Source organism: Gavialis gangeticus, unplaced genomic scaffold, assembly GCF_001723915.1.
Source record: "Gavialis gangeticus isolate Ggan-Ray unplaced genomic scaffold, GavGan_comp1, whole genome shotgun sequence".
Lineage (NCBI taxonomy): Eukaryota > Metazoa > Chordata > Crocodylia > Gavialidae > Gavialis > Gavialis gangeticus.
Genome location: NW_017729022.1, coordinates 175,041,280 through 175,058,117, shown reverse-complemented (window position 1 = coordinate 175,058,117; position 16,838 = coordinate 175,041,280). Strand labels below are relative to the sequence as shown.

Here is a 16,838-nt window from a genome sequence, read left to right as displayed (position 1 = left end):
TAATTACTAGGTTCCAGCAGACTTGATTGAGTCTACTCTGACACTGTAATTACAATGCAACAAAGCAGCCCCACTGCACATGTATAGGCACCCCACATTGCCAACAGCCCACCCAGGGGTATGTCATTGAAAAAGACAGGACTGCATTTTCCATGTCCCACCAAGATAACAACATACACTGTTTTAAGCAAAGAACATCCCAATTTCAGTGGGACTTTTTCTTGCAGAAGGCATGGAGGATTGGGCCCAATAGGTTCAGAACATCCTGCTGGAATAACAACAGTCTCCCCATCATCTAACACTCATAAACTAACTACAATACACTACTCTCCTGTATCTACATTGGGCACTAAACTTTTCTAATCATGTCTGTGACATTTTCAACTAGTGTTTAAACAGCGCTTTGAAAAACTGTGATGTGCTAAGTGTCATAGTGTACAATTAACCTTCATTGCAACTCCAGGACAAAGTGCCAATGTGTCTCAGTCCCAACATGCACACAACAAAGTTCTTCATCCATCTGTTGGCCTGTTCAGGCTTTCTTCAATATGTACCACAGGTGATGATGATAGGCACAGCTGTTGCTCAGACACCAACCTCAAGGGTGAGGTTTCCAAAGGACCCTATTGGAGCTAGGTACACAACTCATCAAAAGCTGGGAACCCAACTCCCTTCAGCTCCTTTGGAGAATCTTAGCCCTTGACACAACTGCATATCATATCATTGCTTTAAAAGTTCTCTTAAAAATATATGGCACTCAGTGTCAAATTATACAACTTAATCCAGTGGAAATGCCATACTTCCAAGGCAAGACTGCAGAATGCATTCTCCAGCTCTGATTCCTTCTTCTAAATATACAACTGGTGAGAAGCAAGGGTGTCCATGAAAGGTCGTACAAGGTTGTCTGTTGAGAAGTAGAATACCAAGCCAAAGGTGATGGAGATGGGAAGAGCAGGTAATGCCTTCTTGAACACAGCCAGCAATAGAAGAGTCAAACATAAACCCTGCCAGAATGACAGGAACAGAAAACTAAGAAAGGTATATAGTAAGAAGCTTAGAAATATGTTTGCCATCGACACTACACAACAAGTGGATGATAAACTACGTTCTGCATAGAAACTAAATCTTGCCCGAGTTAGTGACATCACATCTTAATCTTTCCCCAACCCTGTTTACACATAAGTTGGTAACACGTTTTCCTCAGCAGCGTAGATCACAGGCATTCTCAGAGGAAAAACAATGCGAATGTACAAACAACACCAAAATAATTCGGATGAGCAAATTATTTCAAATCCTGGTTCTACACCTTTACGTAGCAATTACTGATTTGTTAGACAGAAATCATGGTGAGCTACAGACATAAGAAGCTTGACTTCCTATGCAGGTTTTAGCACATACCAACATCTATTTTAACATTTTTCCAGTTTTCCAGGTCTTTGAGTTGGGGGAGCAGGGGGAAGAGAGAAGGATGGGGAGCAGTACGGGATACAACTCCAAATATACTTGTTTCCCTCTGATAAATTTGCTTATTATAGGGCAGTGGTCACCAACCAGTCGACGTCAATTGACTGGTCAATTGTGGAACCGCTAACACTCAATCTTAGTAGACTGACACAGTAGATGCTGGGGTGCCAAAAAGTGATCTTCATCATAAAAAGGATGGAGACCACTGTTGTAGGGTAAACACTATTTATGGTGGTCTAGAAGGACAAGACCTCAATTTTTATTGAACATTGACCAGAGATGAAGTGGAAGCTCTTGCAGATTTTGGGAAGATGTCACCTGGATATACACCCAGTCACACTGTCAACTGAATTTCTCTCTTCAAAACAGATCATCATCAGTGAGAAAAACTTAACATTCCATTAACATTCATTTTCAAAAGCACTCAAGTGTAAACATAAGATGACGAGTTGTTTTCTTTTCCAAGAAAAACAAAGATAGCAGGGATGGCAACATTTTGAGCAGAATATTTCAGAAGTCTTGAGGGGTAAGTTTCTGAGAATAGCATCTCCATTGATTTGAAATCTAGGGAGAAAATGGTATGGTAGAAGGGAAGACCTATCATGGCAACAGGTTTGCCAAGCCATAAAGAGAGAAGAAATCAAAGATGAAAAGAAATCTAGAAGAAAGTGAAGGAAGCTCCAAGTTAATAACATATGGCTGCAGTGCTCATTTGATGTCCTCCTAATACAGTGTGGCAAAAATATCCCCCAAATTTCCATTATTAATATAGTGAATTGGAAATAGTTCACTCCCAATGGCTTTACCAGGATCTGCTTCAATTAACTTTGGGAAATTAAATAACCAAATCATAATTCAGTTTTCTGATGTAACTGCAAACTTAATCTGGAAAAAGTATCAAAATAAATCACTGCTTTAAAATGTATAGCCCATACCTTCTAAAAATAAAACCTATCTCTATCTCTGACTTGTGAGTAATATGTATTAAGGTTATATCAGACAACAAGAATGCACTTTTTGCAGAAAACAATTATTAAATCGAGGCTCTCTGACCACTGATTTAAATCAAATCTACCCTGAGGGGTGGCAAACAGTTGTTTTTTTGGGGGTTGTTTTTTTGGCAACTGTCAATCCTTCCGGATCATGGGGCATCTGTGAGAAGTCACCCAGACTTTTGATGCATATTCCTAGGCAGGAGTTTTTGGAGGAGTGGGGGCTGCTCAGATGGTGGCCAACATGTGGCACATGTACCACAAGTGTGTTTGTGTGGCATGTGTCAGATTGAAGCGGGGAGAGGGAGCACAGTGGCAGAGAGAGAGGAAGCAGGAAGCAGAGCAGCAGATCAGGCAGGTAGCACAGGGCAAAGAGCATAAAGCAGAACAGCAAATTGGGCAAGAGAAGGGGATCGGGGTGGCACACCTGCCAAAAAGCCTGCCCCCCACTGCAATAGAGTGTAAGGCTGAGAAGAAGTCGCTTTCAGCCAGGTCAGTGACAGCACTTCTTTCCCTCCAGCCAACTCTTGCAACCCAGAAGATTCTTCTCACTTCTCACACTCTTTCCAGACGCAAGGATTTGTTCATAGCTAGGGTGGGCTATGCACATACTGCCCACCCTTACCAGAACAACTCTGTGGATTTGTACCAGCCTGTCTTGCGCTTATGTTGATGGTCCATACCTGTTTTTCTGAGGACAGCTAGGCACCATGCCATAGGTCGAATAACCCTAATCCTGTGGTTCTCAACCCTTTTACACTTGAGGTGCCCCTCAAAAATGCTAGTTCCTAGTTTTCACTCATTTTTGAATGCAGAAAAATTACAGAGCAATCTGTCTGTTGCAAAGAACTCAGGAAGCCCACAAGAGGTCAGAAATGTTTAACTCCATGGATTCCCATTTGAAATCTCTAGGTTTATCTTGTGAATCATGTTTGCATACCTAATAGTGCTAACACTATGTGGCACTCTGTGGCATCTCTGAAAGGGTTTTAAGGCACCCCAGGGTACCAAAGCACCTTGGTTGAAAATCACTGCCCTAATCTAAGATCTCTCAGGAAGAATGAAGTTACACAGAGTATTTCAAACAGGCACATAGAGCAGAACCAATATACAGACACTTGCAATGCAGAGGACAGTCCAGAAACTGGCACGCAACACATCTGCAGGGTATTACAATTTGAAAAAAGACACCCCCACCCTAAGAAGAGACTAATGGGACCTTGTTTTTTCAGGTAGTATCCAAAAGGTCTGCTCCATCCCTGTTCTTTTTGTCCTCAATGCATAGCTAATTGCTTGAAATTCTAGGTTATATACTGAGAAGGATAAGAGCCTGAGTCCACCCTTTTAAGACTTGATCCTATGATAAGATGCAATCTAGCAATTTAGCCGTCAGACTTCATGTACCTAAACTATCACACCTTGCTAGTGTCCAAACCAGAGGCACGGCTGAGGGATACTAGACATAAAAGAACCATGCAGCTAATGCAATACTAAAACCAAAACACTCTCCAGTCTTCCTATCATTTCTTCCTTCTTCTAACAGTGTATCACTCCCTCCTTATACAGAGGTTGTCACTCTTTGCCTGGAAAGAGTATCACAAAGTAGAGTTAAATAAACCTGGCCTGTTGCTCTCTCAAGGAATTCAGCTCATATTTGCCCTCTTAGTTGGTCTGATATTTTGGGAAAGTCTGCTTCTATACATAGGCAGATAATGTCATCTTGCTACATCAGTATCACATCGGTGCTAATGTTACTTCTCCCCACTTTGAGATTTTATTTCTTGGTAACTCAGTAGTGTGAGATATTTTTAAACAAAATGTGCTTCATCTAAAAATGTGTTAAATCAGGAGAGGCAGGGTGAAATGCTACTGAAAGCTTCAGTGACCTAAATGCCAAACTTATCACTAACTAATTCAGGCAAGGAGGAAACCTTAGAGAAGTTATTTCAGATAATAAACATATACAAAAAGCTGCCAGATGTTTGGTTCTTTAAGATGAGTTACTTTGAAGCACTGGCTTGTCTCTACCACATCCCACATAGGACATTTATTGGTGCTATTAAGGGGTGCCTATACATGTGCTCCAACATATTCTAATTAGAACGCTCCAGTGTCTCTCACCGTCATGTGTATTCAGCATCCTGCATTTCAAAATAGTGGTGGGATCACTTTAACTAAAACTCATTGAATGAGCTTTAGTTAACGTGCCCCCGCTGCCATTTTGAAACATGGGACACTGAATACATGTGACACTGCAGCATTTTAATTAAAGCGGATGTCTAGAAGCCACTCTACTTAAAATGCTCTCCCCTCCAGCAGAACACATGTATAGACACCCAATGATTTTATGTGGGATGCTAGGATATAATCCTTCTCTTAGGAATTTACAGCTGATTTAAAAGAAAGAGGGGATAAATATCTAGTACAGAGAAACACGTATTTACTGAAGCTACAGAACTTAAATGTAGCTCATCAGCCAAATCACAGTGGTGGCCCTTTAAAGTACTCTAGCTTTACCTAAGTTAAAAAGGCCTACTATTGGCCCATTGCAGTATCTGTTTAAATCGGAGCCCAGACATTCCAAAGCAAAGGGATCTACCGTGCAATCCATCTCCTTGCTGTAGAGGGGATTCATTCTAAAATTCATGCTTTCAGTGTTAAATAGAGAAAGGTTCAACTACTGAGTGTGCAAAAAACTTGGAATTTGACTTGATAAGTGATTCACTTTACTATCAAAAGGCAACCAGCAGTTTAAGGACTGCTACTGCAACTGCATGAATCCCATCTCTGTTCCACTTCAAAGACAGCACTAACTATCCACCAAGTCCCTCACACCTGTCCCGCAACAAACAAAATTCCTGTGCGAGCTGTTCTACCCTGAACAAAGATAGCTGAATACCAACTCTGGCACTGACCAGGGGCAGGCAATCCCTGGCACACATACTACAGCATGGCACATGAAGGCATTCTGCTTGGCATATGCCCCTCAGGGCAGACAGAGGGGGAGCCCTGGCCCTTTTTCTGCTGCCTGCCTGGAGGTGTGTGTACACCTACATCCAGCAACAAACTGGGCTGCAGACCTAGGTGGAGCTGTTTGCAGCCTCTTGGCCACCTGCTGCAAGCAGCCTGGGCTCTGTGGTGGGCATGTGTGCCTCAAAGCAGATGGTGGGGAAGGGGCCAGGGTTGCACAGCCACAGCAAGGATTAGGCCCCCCTCCCAACTCTCCCACTGTTTGCCCCTTCCTGTCAACATCTTACAAGTCAAGGTTGTGGGTGTTTTTGGCACTCTGCCCAAAAATGCTGCTGACCCCTGGCATAGACAGACTTCTGGGCTGGGAAAGCTACAAAACAGCAAACACATACATCTAGCAGATGGAGCCAGAACAAATGGAAATACTGCTGGAAAAAGAGAGTGGCATATATAAACTCATGAGCAGGCATGGGAGAGGGTTTGCAACAGGGAACAATATTGCAGTGGACCCCAGAGAATGGATTATCTTATCTAATAGGTCTCTACTTTCATAAATGGAAGTGCCTGAAGATAGGCACACATACACCGTTTCAGTTAAAAAGCACAGTGCTTAACTAGGACTACTTCTTATCAAAGGACCTTGAAGTGTTTTACAAAGTGAGGTCAGTATCATTACTCTTCCCTATATGTAAAAAAGGAGAACTGAGATGCAAGATGCACTATAACTAGGTGCATCTTTCACTCAGTAAACTGTTGGCAAGCAAGCAGATCACTGGTAAGTGGAGTATCTGGTGGTGATCTTGAAACAGATCAAGCAGTGAGGCTGTAAGGGCCCAAAGCAAGGCTCTTCAGTGCAAACACCCAATATTTCAAAGAGCCAAGCATCTTGCAGCTCCCTTAAAATCCAGTCTTAAAATATGGCAACATTCCTTGAGTGGATGAAGAATGTTTAATAGAAGTTACTAGTCTCTGTTATTTCTAATGCTTCCACTCCCAGCCCTAGAACAAACCAGTCTTTTTCCTGTTAAAGAAATCCCACCAGTTTTAGATTACCTTGATCAGCTGCCAACATCCAGCAGTGTAACACCAAAGAGAAAATAATATGGAACTTTTACAGTTTTTACTTACTATGAGGATGGCTACAAAACAGGCCAGTGTTGTGTTCCAGTCTCCACTAGCAGTGGCAGCTGCTTTCCCTACAAGCACACTGTAAAATATGAAGTCTCCAAGGCCCAGCTTCACACCTCCTATTAAAAGCAAAAAAAACCTATGTCAGTTCCCTTGCTTTTACATCTATTGCTTTGTCCTCCTCTAGTGAAACTGGGTCATAGTTTCTATTCTTGACCAACACAACCCAAACCACCATTCTGACTACACCAAAGATCCATGTGGCACAGTTATCTGGGTTCTCTTCTGCTTAGATTAAGGACAATAAAGAAGAAAATATTTTAATAGATAGCCCTTTGTAAATGCTTAAAAACCCAGGACACGTCACTTTTAAAACCACCTAGAACAAACTGAAAGATACAGAGGTTCAATTTCAGGGAAGACTTTTTTTTGCAAGTCTCTTCCTCCTCTCTGTCCAACTAACAGCCAGCTCCATGGTTACAGTTGTTGAGTCAAAGCATGTGATGTCCAAATGTCAAACTTTTCCAAGCTCACCAGGCACCATTAGACACTAAACATTTATCCATTTTTAGAACGACCTTTAACTTCTTTTTGTGTCAATTTAACTGTTCTGGATTAGAGAGAGACAGTTAAAACATAAATAAGGCGCAAACCTTAATGCAGGAGGGTTGTATCATGATAAAGGTGCTAATATTAGTATAGCTTATATCTAGAGATGTAGTAAAATTTAAAACACATTATATCTGTATCCACACTAAGGGAGTTCCATGGATTAACAACAACTTGGTTCACCTGTTTCTAAACTGAGTGGTTTAGAGATGCTGGGATGAAAGCCATCCATAGAAGAGATCTGTCATTTAAGAACACCCCAGTTGTTCACCAGTTGATAGATCTACTCAGAGGAAAGTGCTACTGAACTTGAGGAAAAGTAAAATAATCTGCTTCATGCCATGTAGTATGGGAAGGAGTTTAAAAAGCTATTGTTGATGCACATTTGCCTTACTTTCCTCCTCCTCCAGCTCCTCTAACGAAGAAGCAGTTGGATGGGATGGAGCAGGATTCCTGGTCTCAGAAATTTCAGAGTCTGAGTGCGATGGGCTTTCATGATTCTCTCTCATATCTTCAGCTATGTCCCCACAAAAAATGAAACAAGAACACACACACACAAAATTAAGGAAGTTACATTAATAACTTGTTTTAAAAGCACAAGTGGCAAATTGTATGATGTTGCTTCCCCACAAAAGAGCAAAGAATGAGGAGGCAAAGAGCAGTGTTCGGTAGGACTGACTTAAATATGGATTCTCAGCGGCTTTGAGAAGCGTGCCTGGATTGTTATTTGAAACAACAGTGATGGTCATGCCAAAAAGTCCTACGGCGACACTCTAGGATTACAAAGGCCACACTAAGGCTTGTACAGAGATAAAATGCTGTCACTCTTGGGATGATGCTTAATCTGGCATCCAGAGAAGTCTAAAGGAATATTTTCATCAACTTTGACACTGCGGATCAGCCAGGCAAGCGTGCTGCCATCTGCACAGGCTGAACTGTTGCATTAAAAGTGAACACAGTGAATTTAGTTTGCAACAGGCCACAGTGTTCTTTCCCTAGGGTGATTCTAACTTGGTGTTTTAGCTACTTTTGAATTAGTTATATAACCTTACAAGTAAACCAAGTGAACTGTTATTTACATAAGACAAACTCCTCTTTTTAGCTCAGAACTCAGGTTTTTGCATTTTGCCTGGGGTGCACATGTCATTTTCCATGCAGCTTATTTTGCTTTTAAAACACCCAGCAAACCACTTTCTGAAGTAAAATGGCCTGACAAAGCCAAGATGAGAGCTGCTCTGCATGTGATGCATCATCTTAAGTGGTAGTTCCCATTTTTCATGGAACAACAAGAGCTTCCAGAGATCTGTCTGGCAATTTCTAGTAGATGTGCTACTGTCACACAAGCAACCGGGCAGACTAACCAAATAAGAACTGATACACAGAGCTTCCACTTAGGAACTGGAGATGGGCGACCAAGCAGTTTGCTTCTAATCTATGCCCTGTGCCAAAGCAGGATTGCTCTTTGTCATCTGTTAGCCTATGGACCAATTTAGTTTATTCTCAACATTATGAAGCCTTGAAGTAATATTATTACTAAAGTATATCCATTTAATAGAGAGGTATCATTGGTTTCCAAAATGCAAAAGGGTCAGTTTTTTTTTAAAGTTGGAGAAAACTCATTTACAGAGAGCCTCCCTATTCCTAAGAATGCTATATCAGAAATCATGTTTATTAATTCATTTTTAAAACTGTAGTTTTGCTTCAGTTTACAGCTCGAGTAAACTCTAATTATCCAGTCGCAATTGTACAAAGATCTAGAAGGCCTGCCCACTCCCTGAGCTACTTGCAAAATTTGTTTTAATTGCATTTAAAAAAACGTTAGCCAATACTTTTTATACAGAGTCTTATTATGAGCAATCCCTGTGGCACTCTGCTAATCTTAGCTGACAAATCAGGTAAAGGACTGAAAAAGTTAGCAAAGTGCTACTGCAGATCTATCTAGCATGCAACAAAAAACATAATTAAGGAGCTCATATTTGTTCTGCCACAAATTTGCTATTTGAAACATACATACACACATACCTCATTTTCATGAAACAGTCTATTTGAAGAGAACAAACCTGAATCCCATGTCTGCTGACTCAACCCCCTTGATGCTGTATCTGGCTTTGCCATTCCTACTGTCCACATCACAGCAGCTGTATGGAAGAGAAACAACATGTTCAGATAATCAAATAAGGCAGGGGTCCCATGATGCAGACAATTACATGCAATCACAGAATTAACGTGAGCATCAGAATATACTTGTACAAATGGAAAAATTAAGGTTGCTTAGACAACCTTAATATTCTTTTTCTATAGGTTGTGTTTTGAGTATTACTGCAATAGGTTGAAACACATTCCAAAATATATTCACTGAGGTCCACACCACATGCTAAATGTTACTTAAAGTGATAACACTGGTAAATCAGTTAGGACACCTGGTCCCAAGGAAATTTAAACTAAAATTTGTGAGCCCTATTGTAATTAGAGTCAGACTGCCAGTTAACTAGTTAGCCAACTCCTTTGTAAATGTCAATTTAGATACCCAGCATGCATTCAATACAGGATCCAAACATTAGTGAAGTATTAAGAGCAAGGAGCTAAGGAAATTCATGGTGATTAGCACAGTGTGGACACAAGTTCCAAGTACGACCTTAGAACATCAGCACTCAAATCTAGAAAAGCATACTCACAAGAATAGATTAATGCAGGAAATATTGGCTCATTTCTTTCCTGGGCAGTTTCTACTAGCATTCGTAATGGCCCCTTGGGACACAGCACAGCCATCAGATCTGTGATGATAAAATGGGTCAGTCTGTCTGATTTCCAAACACATGCTATTATGTATTTTCTGAATCCTTAATCCTTCTCTCACAGGCTGTTGTTCCCCTCAAAGTGGCATCTAAGGATATTTTCTGAATGATTTCCTGGGTGACAATTTTACATGCCATCTTGTAGCTAGTGTCTGCTTGAATATGCTGTTTACTGAAATACAGGCATACCTCGTTTTATTGCGCTTCGCTTTATTGCGCTTCGCAGATATTGCGTTTTTTACAAATTGAAGGTTTGTGGCAACCTTCATTGTTGTCTTATTTTAAGAAATTGCCACAGCCACCCCAACCTTCAGCAACCACCACCCTGATCAGTCAGCAGCCATCAACATCGAGGAAAGACCCTCCACCAGCAAAAAGATTACAACTCACTGAAGGCTCAGATAATGGTTAGCATTTTTTAGCAATAAAGTATTTTTTAATTAAGGTATGTACATTGTTTTTTTAGACATAATGCTATTTCACACTTAATAGACTACAGTATAGTGTAAACATAACTTTTATATGCACTGGGAAACCAAAAAATTCGTGTGACTCGCTTTATTGCGATATTCGCTTTATTGTGGTGGTCTGGAACCGAACCCGCAATATCTCCGAGGTATGCCTGTACAGTGAACTGTGGTTCAATGTCACAGTAAGGTTTTCCAGTGTACCAGCTAATGCTACGAAGTACCTACTGAGACAACCTTATTAATTTCCTTAAAAACGAGACCATATAATGTTACATAGGTACAGTATCAGATTAGAAAGGAAGTGCAAATATTTTTTTTTATCTCTGTTCTATTATCTACAGGTACACACACTTCTTATTCTGCATTCTACGCACATCATTGTTTTTGGTTTTTGTACATTTCCTTCCTGTGCAAGTCAGAGCTCTAAATCATATGGCTGCACCTGCTTTGTTCCTCTAGTTCTGCATGTACATCCCAGTCTTAACTTATGCCAGGATCTGAGATTTCCTGATAACAAGCAAATGAGCTCTACCTTATCACAAAGTTGTCAGTGATAAAGCCCAACTGCCCACAGTGGCTACCCATCACACCTAGTCACTGCCAACATCAGTAGCTAAGTATGTTCAATAAAGTGAAGAAATTAAGCAGGACGAATTAAGGAAAGACCATGCAAGAGTCACAAAAAGGCTTACCATAAATGGAGATGGCTCCTAGAATGACCCATGCTGACCACTCAGGTAAGTACTTAATAAAAACTAATGCCATCAGAGCACTGATCATAATGAGATAGGCCTGCTGGAGCTGGAGGGGGCCTTTCCAATGGATGCAAATCATCCCAACTGCTCCAAAATTCCAGATGACAAAGAAAAGAGTGGGGTAATCCATAGCCACGTTGTATGTCTTAAACACTTCACTGCAGGATAAAAACAAAGATTTAGACTGGGCAACAAGCTGGCAGCAAGACATTTTAATAGTGCTTACCAACTGAGTAGACCTCCAGCTTTCCTAAGAGCAAATAAAATCATTCTTGCTTCAAACACAAACTGACTGACCTAGGAGGAACACTGACAGAGCAGCAAGAATTATGCAAAGTAAGTCCCTCCATTCCTGGTGTCAGACTCCTCAGCAGTGTCACAGCTGACCACAGACTTGTTTACAGACTGCAGCGACCAGCTGGAAGGAGCCACAGTGCCACAAATACATTGACAAGCAGGAAACATCATCTCTGCTTCCCATCTCCACCATGATAGATTACAGTAAGCGGGCAACTGATTGCTACTTCCAACTCTCCACATTTTTATGGGAACAGAGTGGACCGCATATAAAACATAAAAGTGAAGAGCTGCCTTGATGGTAAAGGATCAGATTCCTCACTGATCGGAGGAAGAGTTCAAGACCAAGCTAAACAAATTAGGGTTTAGCAATATGTACAGGATTAAAGAAGAAAGAAGAATTGTGTTGTCCAAGATATTAAAAAAACACCCTCCCCAACATTTACAACTAACATACATTAGATATTAGACTTGCTTCAGCACTGAAAAAAGACACAATTTTGCTCTAAAATGCTCTCTCTAAAATTTTCAAGTCAAGGCCTTTGTCCATCAGAAAGTTTCCTTACATCTAGTTCTCAGATGCCACTAGTGCATCATTTTGTGAACTTCTCAGTACCCAATCAGCAAACTCCAGTGAAGGCATTCCTTCCAAATAGGGACCTTTTGGAGAAGGGGAAGTCAGAACTTCAGCAATTTGCATCAACAACTGGGATACTTGTTTTGATTTAGGTAGTAAGTGAACATTTGGGAGGAAAAAAACCCAGCAAGGATAATGGATCCAATATGCCTAATTCATTTATTAAAAACTGAGACTTACTTCAACAGTATTATATACCATACCAGAAAATGGAGCATAATATTTTGAGAAGACTTCACTGTCTTTAAAAGAAGATGTCACTATAATAATGTCTAAGTCATTGCTGGGAGATGGGGTGGGGAATGTTTTCTTGGTATAAATTAGTTTTAGCATATACAAAAAATTTTTCAAGGACTATTTGTTTAGTAAGTTACAAGAAGAGCTTGTGCTTACCCAAGATAGATGTAGGTGAAGAGGAACAATAGCATCAGAGATGAAAGAATCAGCCAGCCATGGATAAACTAGTCAATGGAGACACAAGATAGTAGTTGAAGGGGCTGGTTTTTCCCCTGCATTGCAGTGTTGTGTATACCAATAATGTTAGGAACCTCCACAGCCTTCTGTCCTTTGACAGTATTCCCCTCTGGACCTTCTCTGCAGCCTTACACATGCCTGCATTCTTGAAAGCAAGATAAGGTGGTCCCCGGAGGCTACCTACTAATCACCTCCTCCCTCCCCAAATAACTTGCATCCTGCTGTACTGGCAATCGATCCAGAAGGGAGCAAGAGAGGAAGCAGTTTGGTTTCATCCTCTCCACTACATTAAAACCTTTCTCAAAGTCATCAAAGCCTTTCTCTCCAGTTACAAGAGGGCTGTTGTTTGCTATTATCCTGCTCAATTGCTCTACTGCTTTCATTTACTGAACACTTCCTCCTTGGCTTTCACAGCCCACACATCTCAGACTGCTCTACTGTCCCTACACCTTAGTCAGTTCCTCTGAAGCCACCATAGTTTCTTAGGGTCCCACAGAGTTCTGCCTTTGATCCCACCGTGTTTAAGTGGTTAGACATACTAGCTTCCAGTCCAGCTACTAGTATTTCCAAAGTTATATCTAGCCCCAGCTTTTACCCTCCCTTCTTTCCAGATATGTAATCTCACATACATACCCCATGCTATAGCACTTGTAGTTTATAGAGGATTCACAGACATTAATTCATTTTAATAACAAGCTTGTGAGGTAGGCAGCTGAAAGCATTATCCCCACTTGGCAAGCAGATGAAGAAGCTTGCCCAAGACTAGATAGCAAGTCTAGGTCAGTTCCAGGATTAGAAGTCAGAAGTGCCTGACTTCCAGCCTGGTGCTGGCACCCCCCAGACAATGCTGGTTACCACATCTTGGCATGTATTCTTGTACAACCTATGAGAACTGGATTTGCCTTTCCCCTCAAACTATTCTCCTCTCCCCACCTCAACTCTTGTTCTTAGCCATGAAGACTAGAATAATTTTTCTTCTCGAAAATCTGGTCCCAGCTCTCTGAAGAGAGGAAAAAACTGAGCAGGCAGTGCATTATACCAAGGCATCTGCATTGGCTAATACAAATCACTCAGAACTGGATAGAAACCCTGAAATCTCTCTCAAAGCTGTAAGACTCAAGTCAAAATGGAAATTATGGCACAAAGTAGCAGACCATTACCTTATAAGGAAGAGCATGGTTGTGTGTCATAAAACACCCCCCCCAATTTTTTTTTATGAAATTAGATTCAAATCAACCTTAAGCCTAGGCAGAACATTCAAACAGCTCTATTACTGCAATTCTTTACATCTTTCCTGTGTTACTTTGCAGACTGACCACACTTCAGAATGAGCTATAAGAAAGGGAGATAAAGAAAATGTAGTCTCTGTTCAGTCTAGAACTTTATGCAACAGCTATTTAAGTTTCATTTTGTAGTACAGGGTATTGCACAAGAACAGAGAAGAGCTAAGGCTAGATGCATTCAGTTTTACACTAGCTGAAAAGCTAACTATGAACTTCCCAACAGTTAAAGACAACCTACCCACACACACACCACAAACAACAAATCAACCACAGTAAAACTTGGAAGTTATTTGTTAAAGAGATGACAAACTAGTCCTGTACTGGACTTTGGTACTATAACTTCTGAAAGTGGCTCCTCTAGAAGGAGAAGAGCTAATGCAATGCTTGTACTTCCCCACAGCAAACCAACTCTACTAGAACTAGCTTGCAGAAAATAGCTAAACCACTGCAGGCTTTGCCTAGCATAAATACTTTACCTTGTAACAACGATATTTATATAGTATAACTAGGAAGACTGTCATTACAACAATGACACTGATCATTATGAGGGTGTTCAGCACAGAGTTCAGGAGACGCTGGCCTACAGAAGGTGTGTCTTCACTGAAGGGAGTATATATCCTGTAGGGTAAAGCAGAAGTAGTGTAAGAGATGGTATAATAAGCAGTGGAACATGATACACCGTGTTAATACACTGCCACCCAGATACATTTTGTCTTTTAGCAAGCATGTCATGATGACTAACACAGCTAACTACATCTCTCTACCCTTGCTCTAAGCAAATGGATCAAAGACTTAAATGTCTTTAAGACTTTTAGTTTCACTTCAAGCCACTGTTCATTTTTGCTGCCTGTCTGAGGATCCTTCCAGTTCTTTATCTTTCTATGATATGGTTAAAGGTATACCACTCATTTATACTTTCCTCCATTTGGTACAGGGCCTCTCCCCTGATTTTGAGGCATTGTAGCATTTTGTTTCTTTTGGTTACATAGTACATACTAGATTAATGAAAAGACAACTTTGTTTTACTGATCTGCAACTGTTGGTGTCATGTGATACACTACTAAGTTGTATTGTTTTTAGTATCAGCACCATTAAGTTCAGCGTGGTTTTACATTATGCTTCATGCATTTGCATGTGTAATTCTTCACTAGATGTTGCAGCTTCACATATCTAATTTTTGGCAGCTTCTTTCTAAAGGAATTCAGATAATTGAGAATATACTACAGTCAAAGAAACCATTAGTCCCTGCCCTCTGACCATTTTAATTGCCCCCCATGTTTGTCTTCCAGCCCTAGAAATGTCCTCATTTATAGCTACTGTCTTGGTCAGGGAGGACCAGAAGGAACAATCAAGAAAGTCACCAAGAAACAAAAGTCTTTACCCATTTACCTGAAAGGACACACCACTTTTCAACTGTAGCCATCCCATGGCTCAAAGGACTGGGTATCCAACCCTTATTCCTTAGTTGGGAGCAACTTTACTATGAGTCTGGCCATATCAAAGGTTGAATTCTTTTTCAACACTATCCATACAATGGCCTAAAAACAGTGCCCTTTTCTACACTGATTCAGCAGACCTTGGATTTTTCATCTAGGGATGGTATGCACCCCACTTAACTCACAGTGTGCTGCCAAATTAAGAATAAGCTATGCATCCAGTTAAAGTAACAGCTTCAGCAAAGGGTACTGCTTCTCTGAACAACTGGAGCATGGATGCAATCTGCAGAACTGATTGGAGAAGTGGCACCCTTTGAAACAGAAGTGCAAGCCAGTAACCAGAGTACCTCTTTAGTCCCATGAAGTTATTTGCTTTGACTCCCCCACCCAAACAAGTTTAAAATCCCTTACTTTTGTCAAGCAGGGTAAGGAACCTAACCCCACAAAGTATCCAGTTTCTACTGCACAACACATGCACATTCATATTCTCTCATCTGGATTTAGCAAATTTAGTCTAATCCAAAAAGAGCAAGGGGTGCCTACAGACATGCTCATTCACATTCTATTAAAACAGGTCAGAGCAGACTTGACTAATCTGATCTGCACTCCAATTACAATGCTCCAGCATCACCTTACTGTCACATATACTAAGCCCCCATGCATTTCAACATGGCTGCAGGGGCACTTAATCTAAAGCTCATTCAACGACTTTTAGATAAAGTGCCCCTGCAGCCATTCTGAAATGTGTAGGGGCTTAATACATGTGACGGTGAGATATTTTAATTAGAGCAGCTGTCTGGGAACTGCTCTAATCAAAATCCACCCCCCCACACACACACACACCCCCCTGAGCACATATAGCACGTATAGGCAGCCAATATGTTCTTTGCTCATTTGAAGACAAATTTTAACAGAGCAGATAAAGGCTCTCCCTACCCACTGCAAAAGTTCTCCATGTACAAAAACAGCTACTCTAGGAACATGTTTGTAATGCCAGAGATCACATTCAGAGAGAAACCTACTTACAGCTGCCCATTTTTCTCTGTGTAGAAGCGCACTGACTTTATGGTGGCAACAACAACAATCATACAAAGTGTGACAGGCACAAAAAGCATGATCACATGTTTGGCTCCATATTTCAGAGTCAGTTCTTCCTCTTCGTTGTCCAACTGAACATCTCGCACCAGAAGTTCTGTGTCAGAATTTCCATGTGCAACATCATTAGAGCTACCACTGCTACCAGTGTACCTCTTCTGTTAAAAAAAAAACATGTATGAGACCTTTTATTTGCTGTGGAAAAAAATCCCTTGCTAGTTAACAATTCATAACAATACAGAACAGCATCCTATATTAGAACACCAGAAAAACTTAGGGTGAAATAAACATGTAGGCTACATGACTAAATAATATCATTACCATCACAACCAGATGGGCCCTGAACTGCACAAGGTGTTTTTAAAATCTCAAGAGCATTGCAAACACTTCAAGCATGGGTGTGTGATGTGCAATGTTTGTGCGGGGGGGGGGG

General features: G+C 40.9%; 1 protein-coding gene across 2 annotated transcripts in view; it reads right to left on the bottom strand.

The window, feature by feature from the left end:
• Positions 1 to 436: 436 nt before the first annotated feature.
• The window catches only part of PSEN2 (presenilin 2), a 29,473-nt gene continuing 13,071 nt past the window's right edge, over positions 437 to 16,838 (bottom strand). The window contains exons 3-11 of one of the 2 annotated variants that reach the window (XM_019516549.1): positions 16,337 to 16,563; positions 14,351 to 14,492; positions 12,511 to 12,578; positions 11,121 to 11,341; positions 9,839 to 9,937; positions 9,224 to 9,301; positions 7,558 to 7,680; positions 6,555 to 6,673; positions 437 to 1,004 (exon numbers count right to left, since the gene is read on the bottom strand). In XM_019516549.1, the coding sequence (XP_019372094.1) occupies positions 849 to 1,004; positions 6,555 to 6,673; positions 7,558 to 7,680; positions 9,224 to 9,301; positions 9,839 to 9,937; positions 11,121 to 11,341; positions 12,511 to 12,578; positions 14,351 to 14,492; positions 16,337 to 16,563 (1,233 nt within the window). In that variant the 3' untranslated portion in view covers positions 437 to 848. The remainder of the gene's footprint in view (positions 1,005 to 6,554; positions 6,674 to 7,557; positions 7,681 to 9,223; positions 9,302 to 9,838; positions 9,938 to 11,120; positions 11,342 to 12,510; positions 12,579 to 14,350; positions 14,493 to 16,336; positions 16,564 to 16,838) is intronic. The other variant, XM_019516550.1, reaches the window with a different exon arrangement.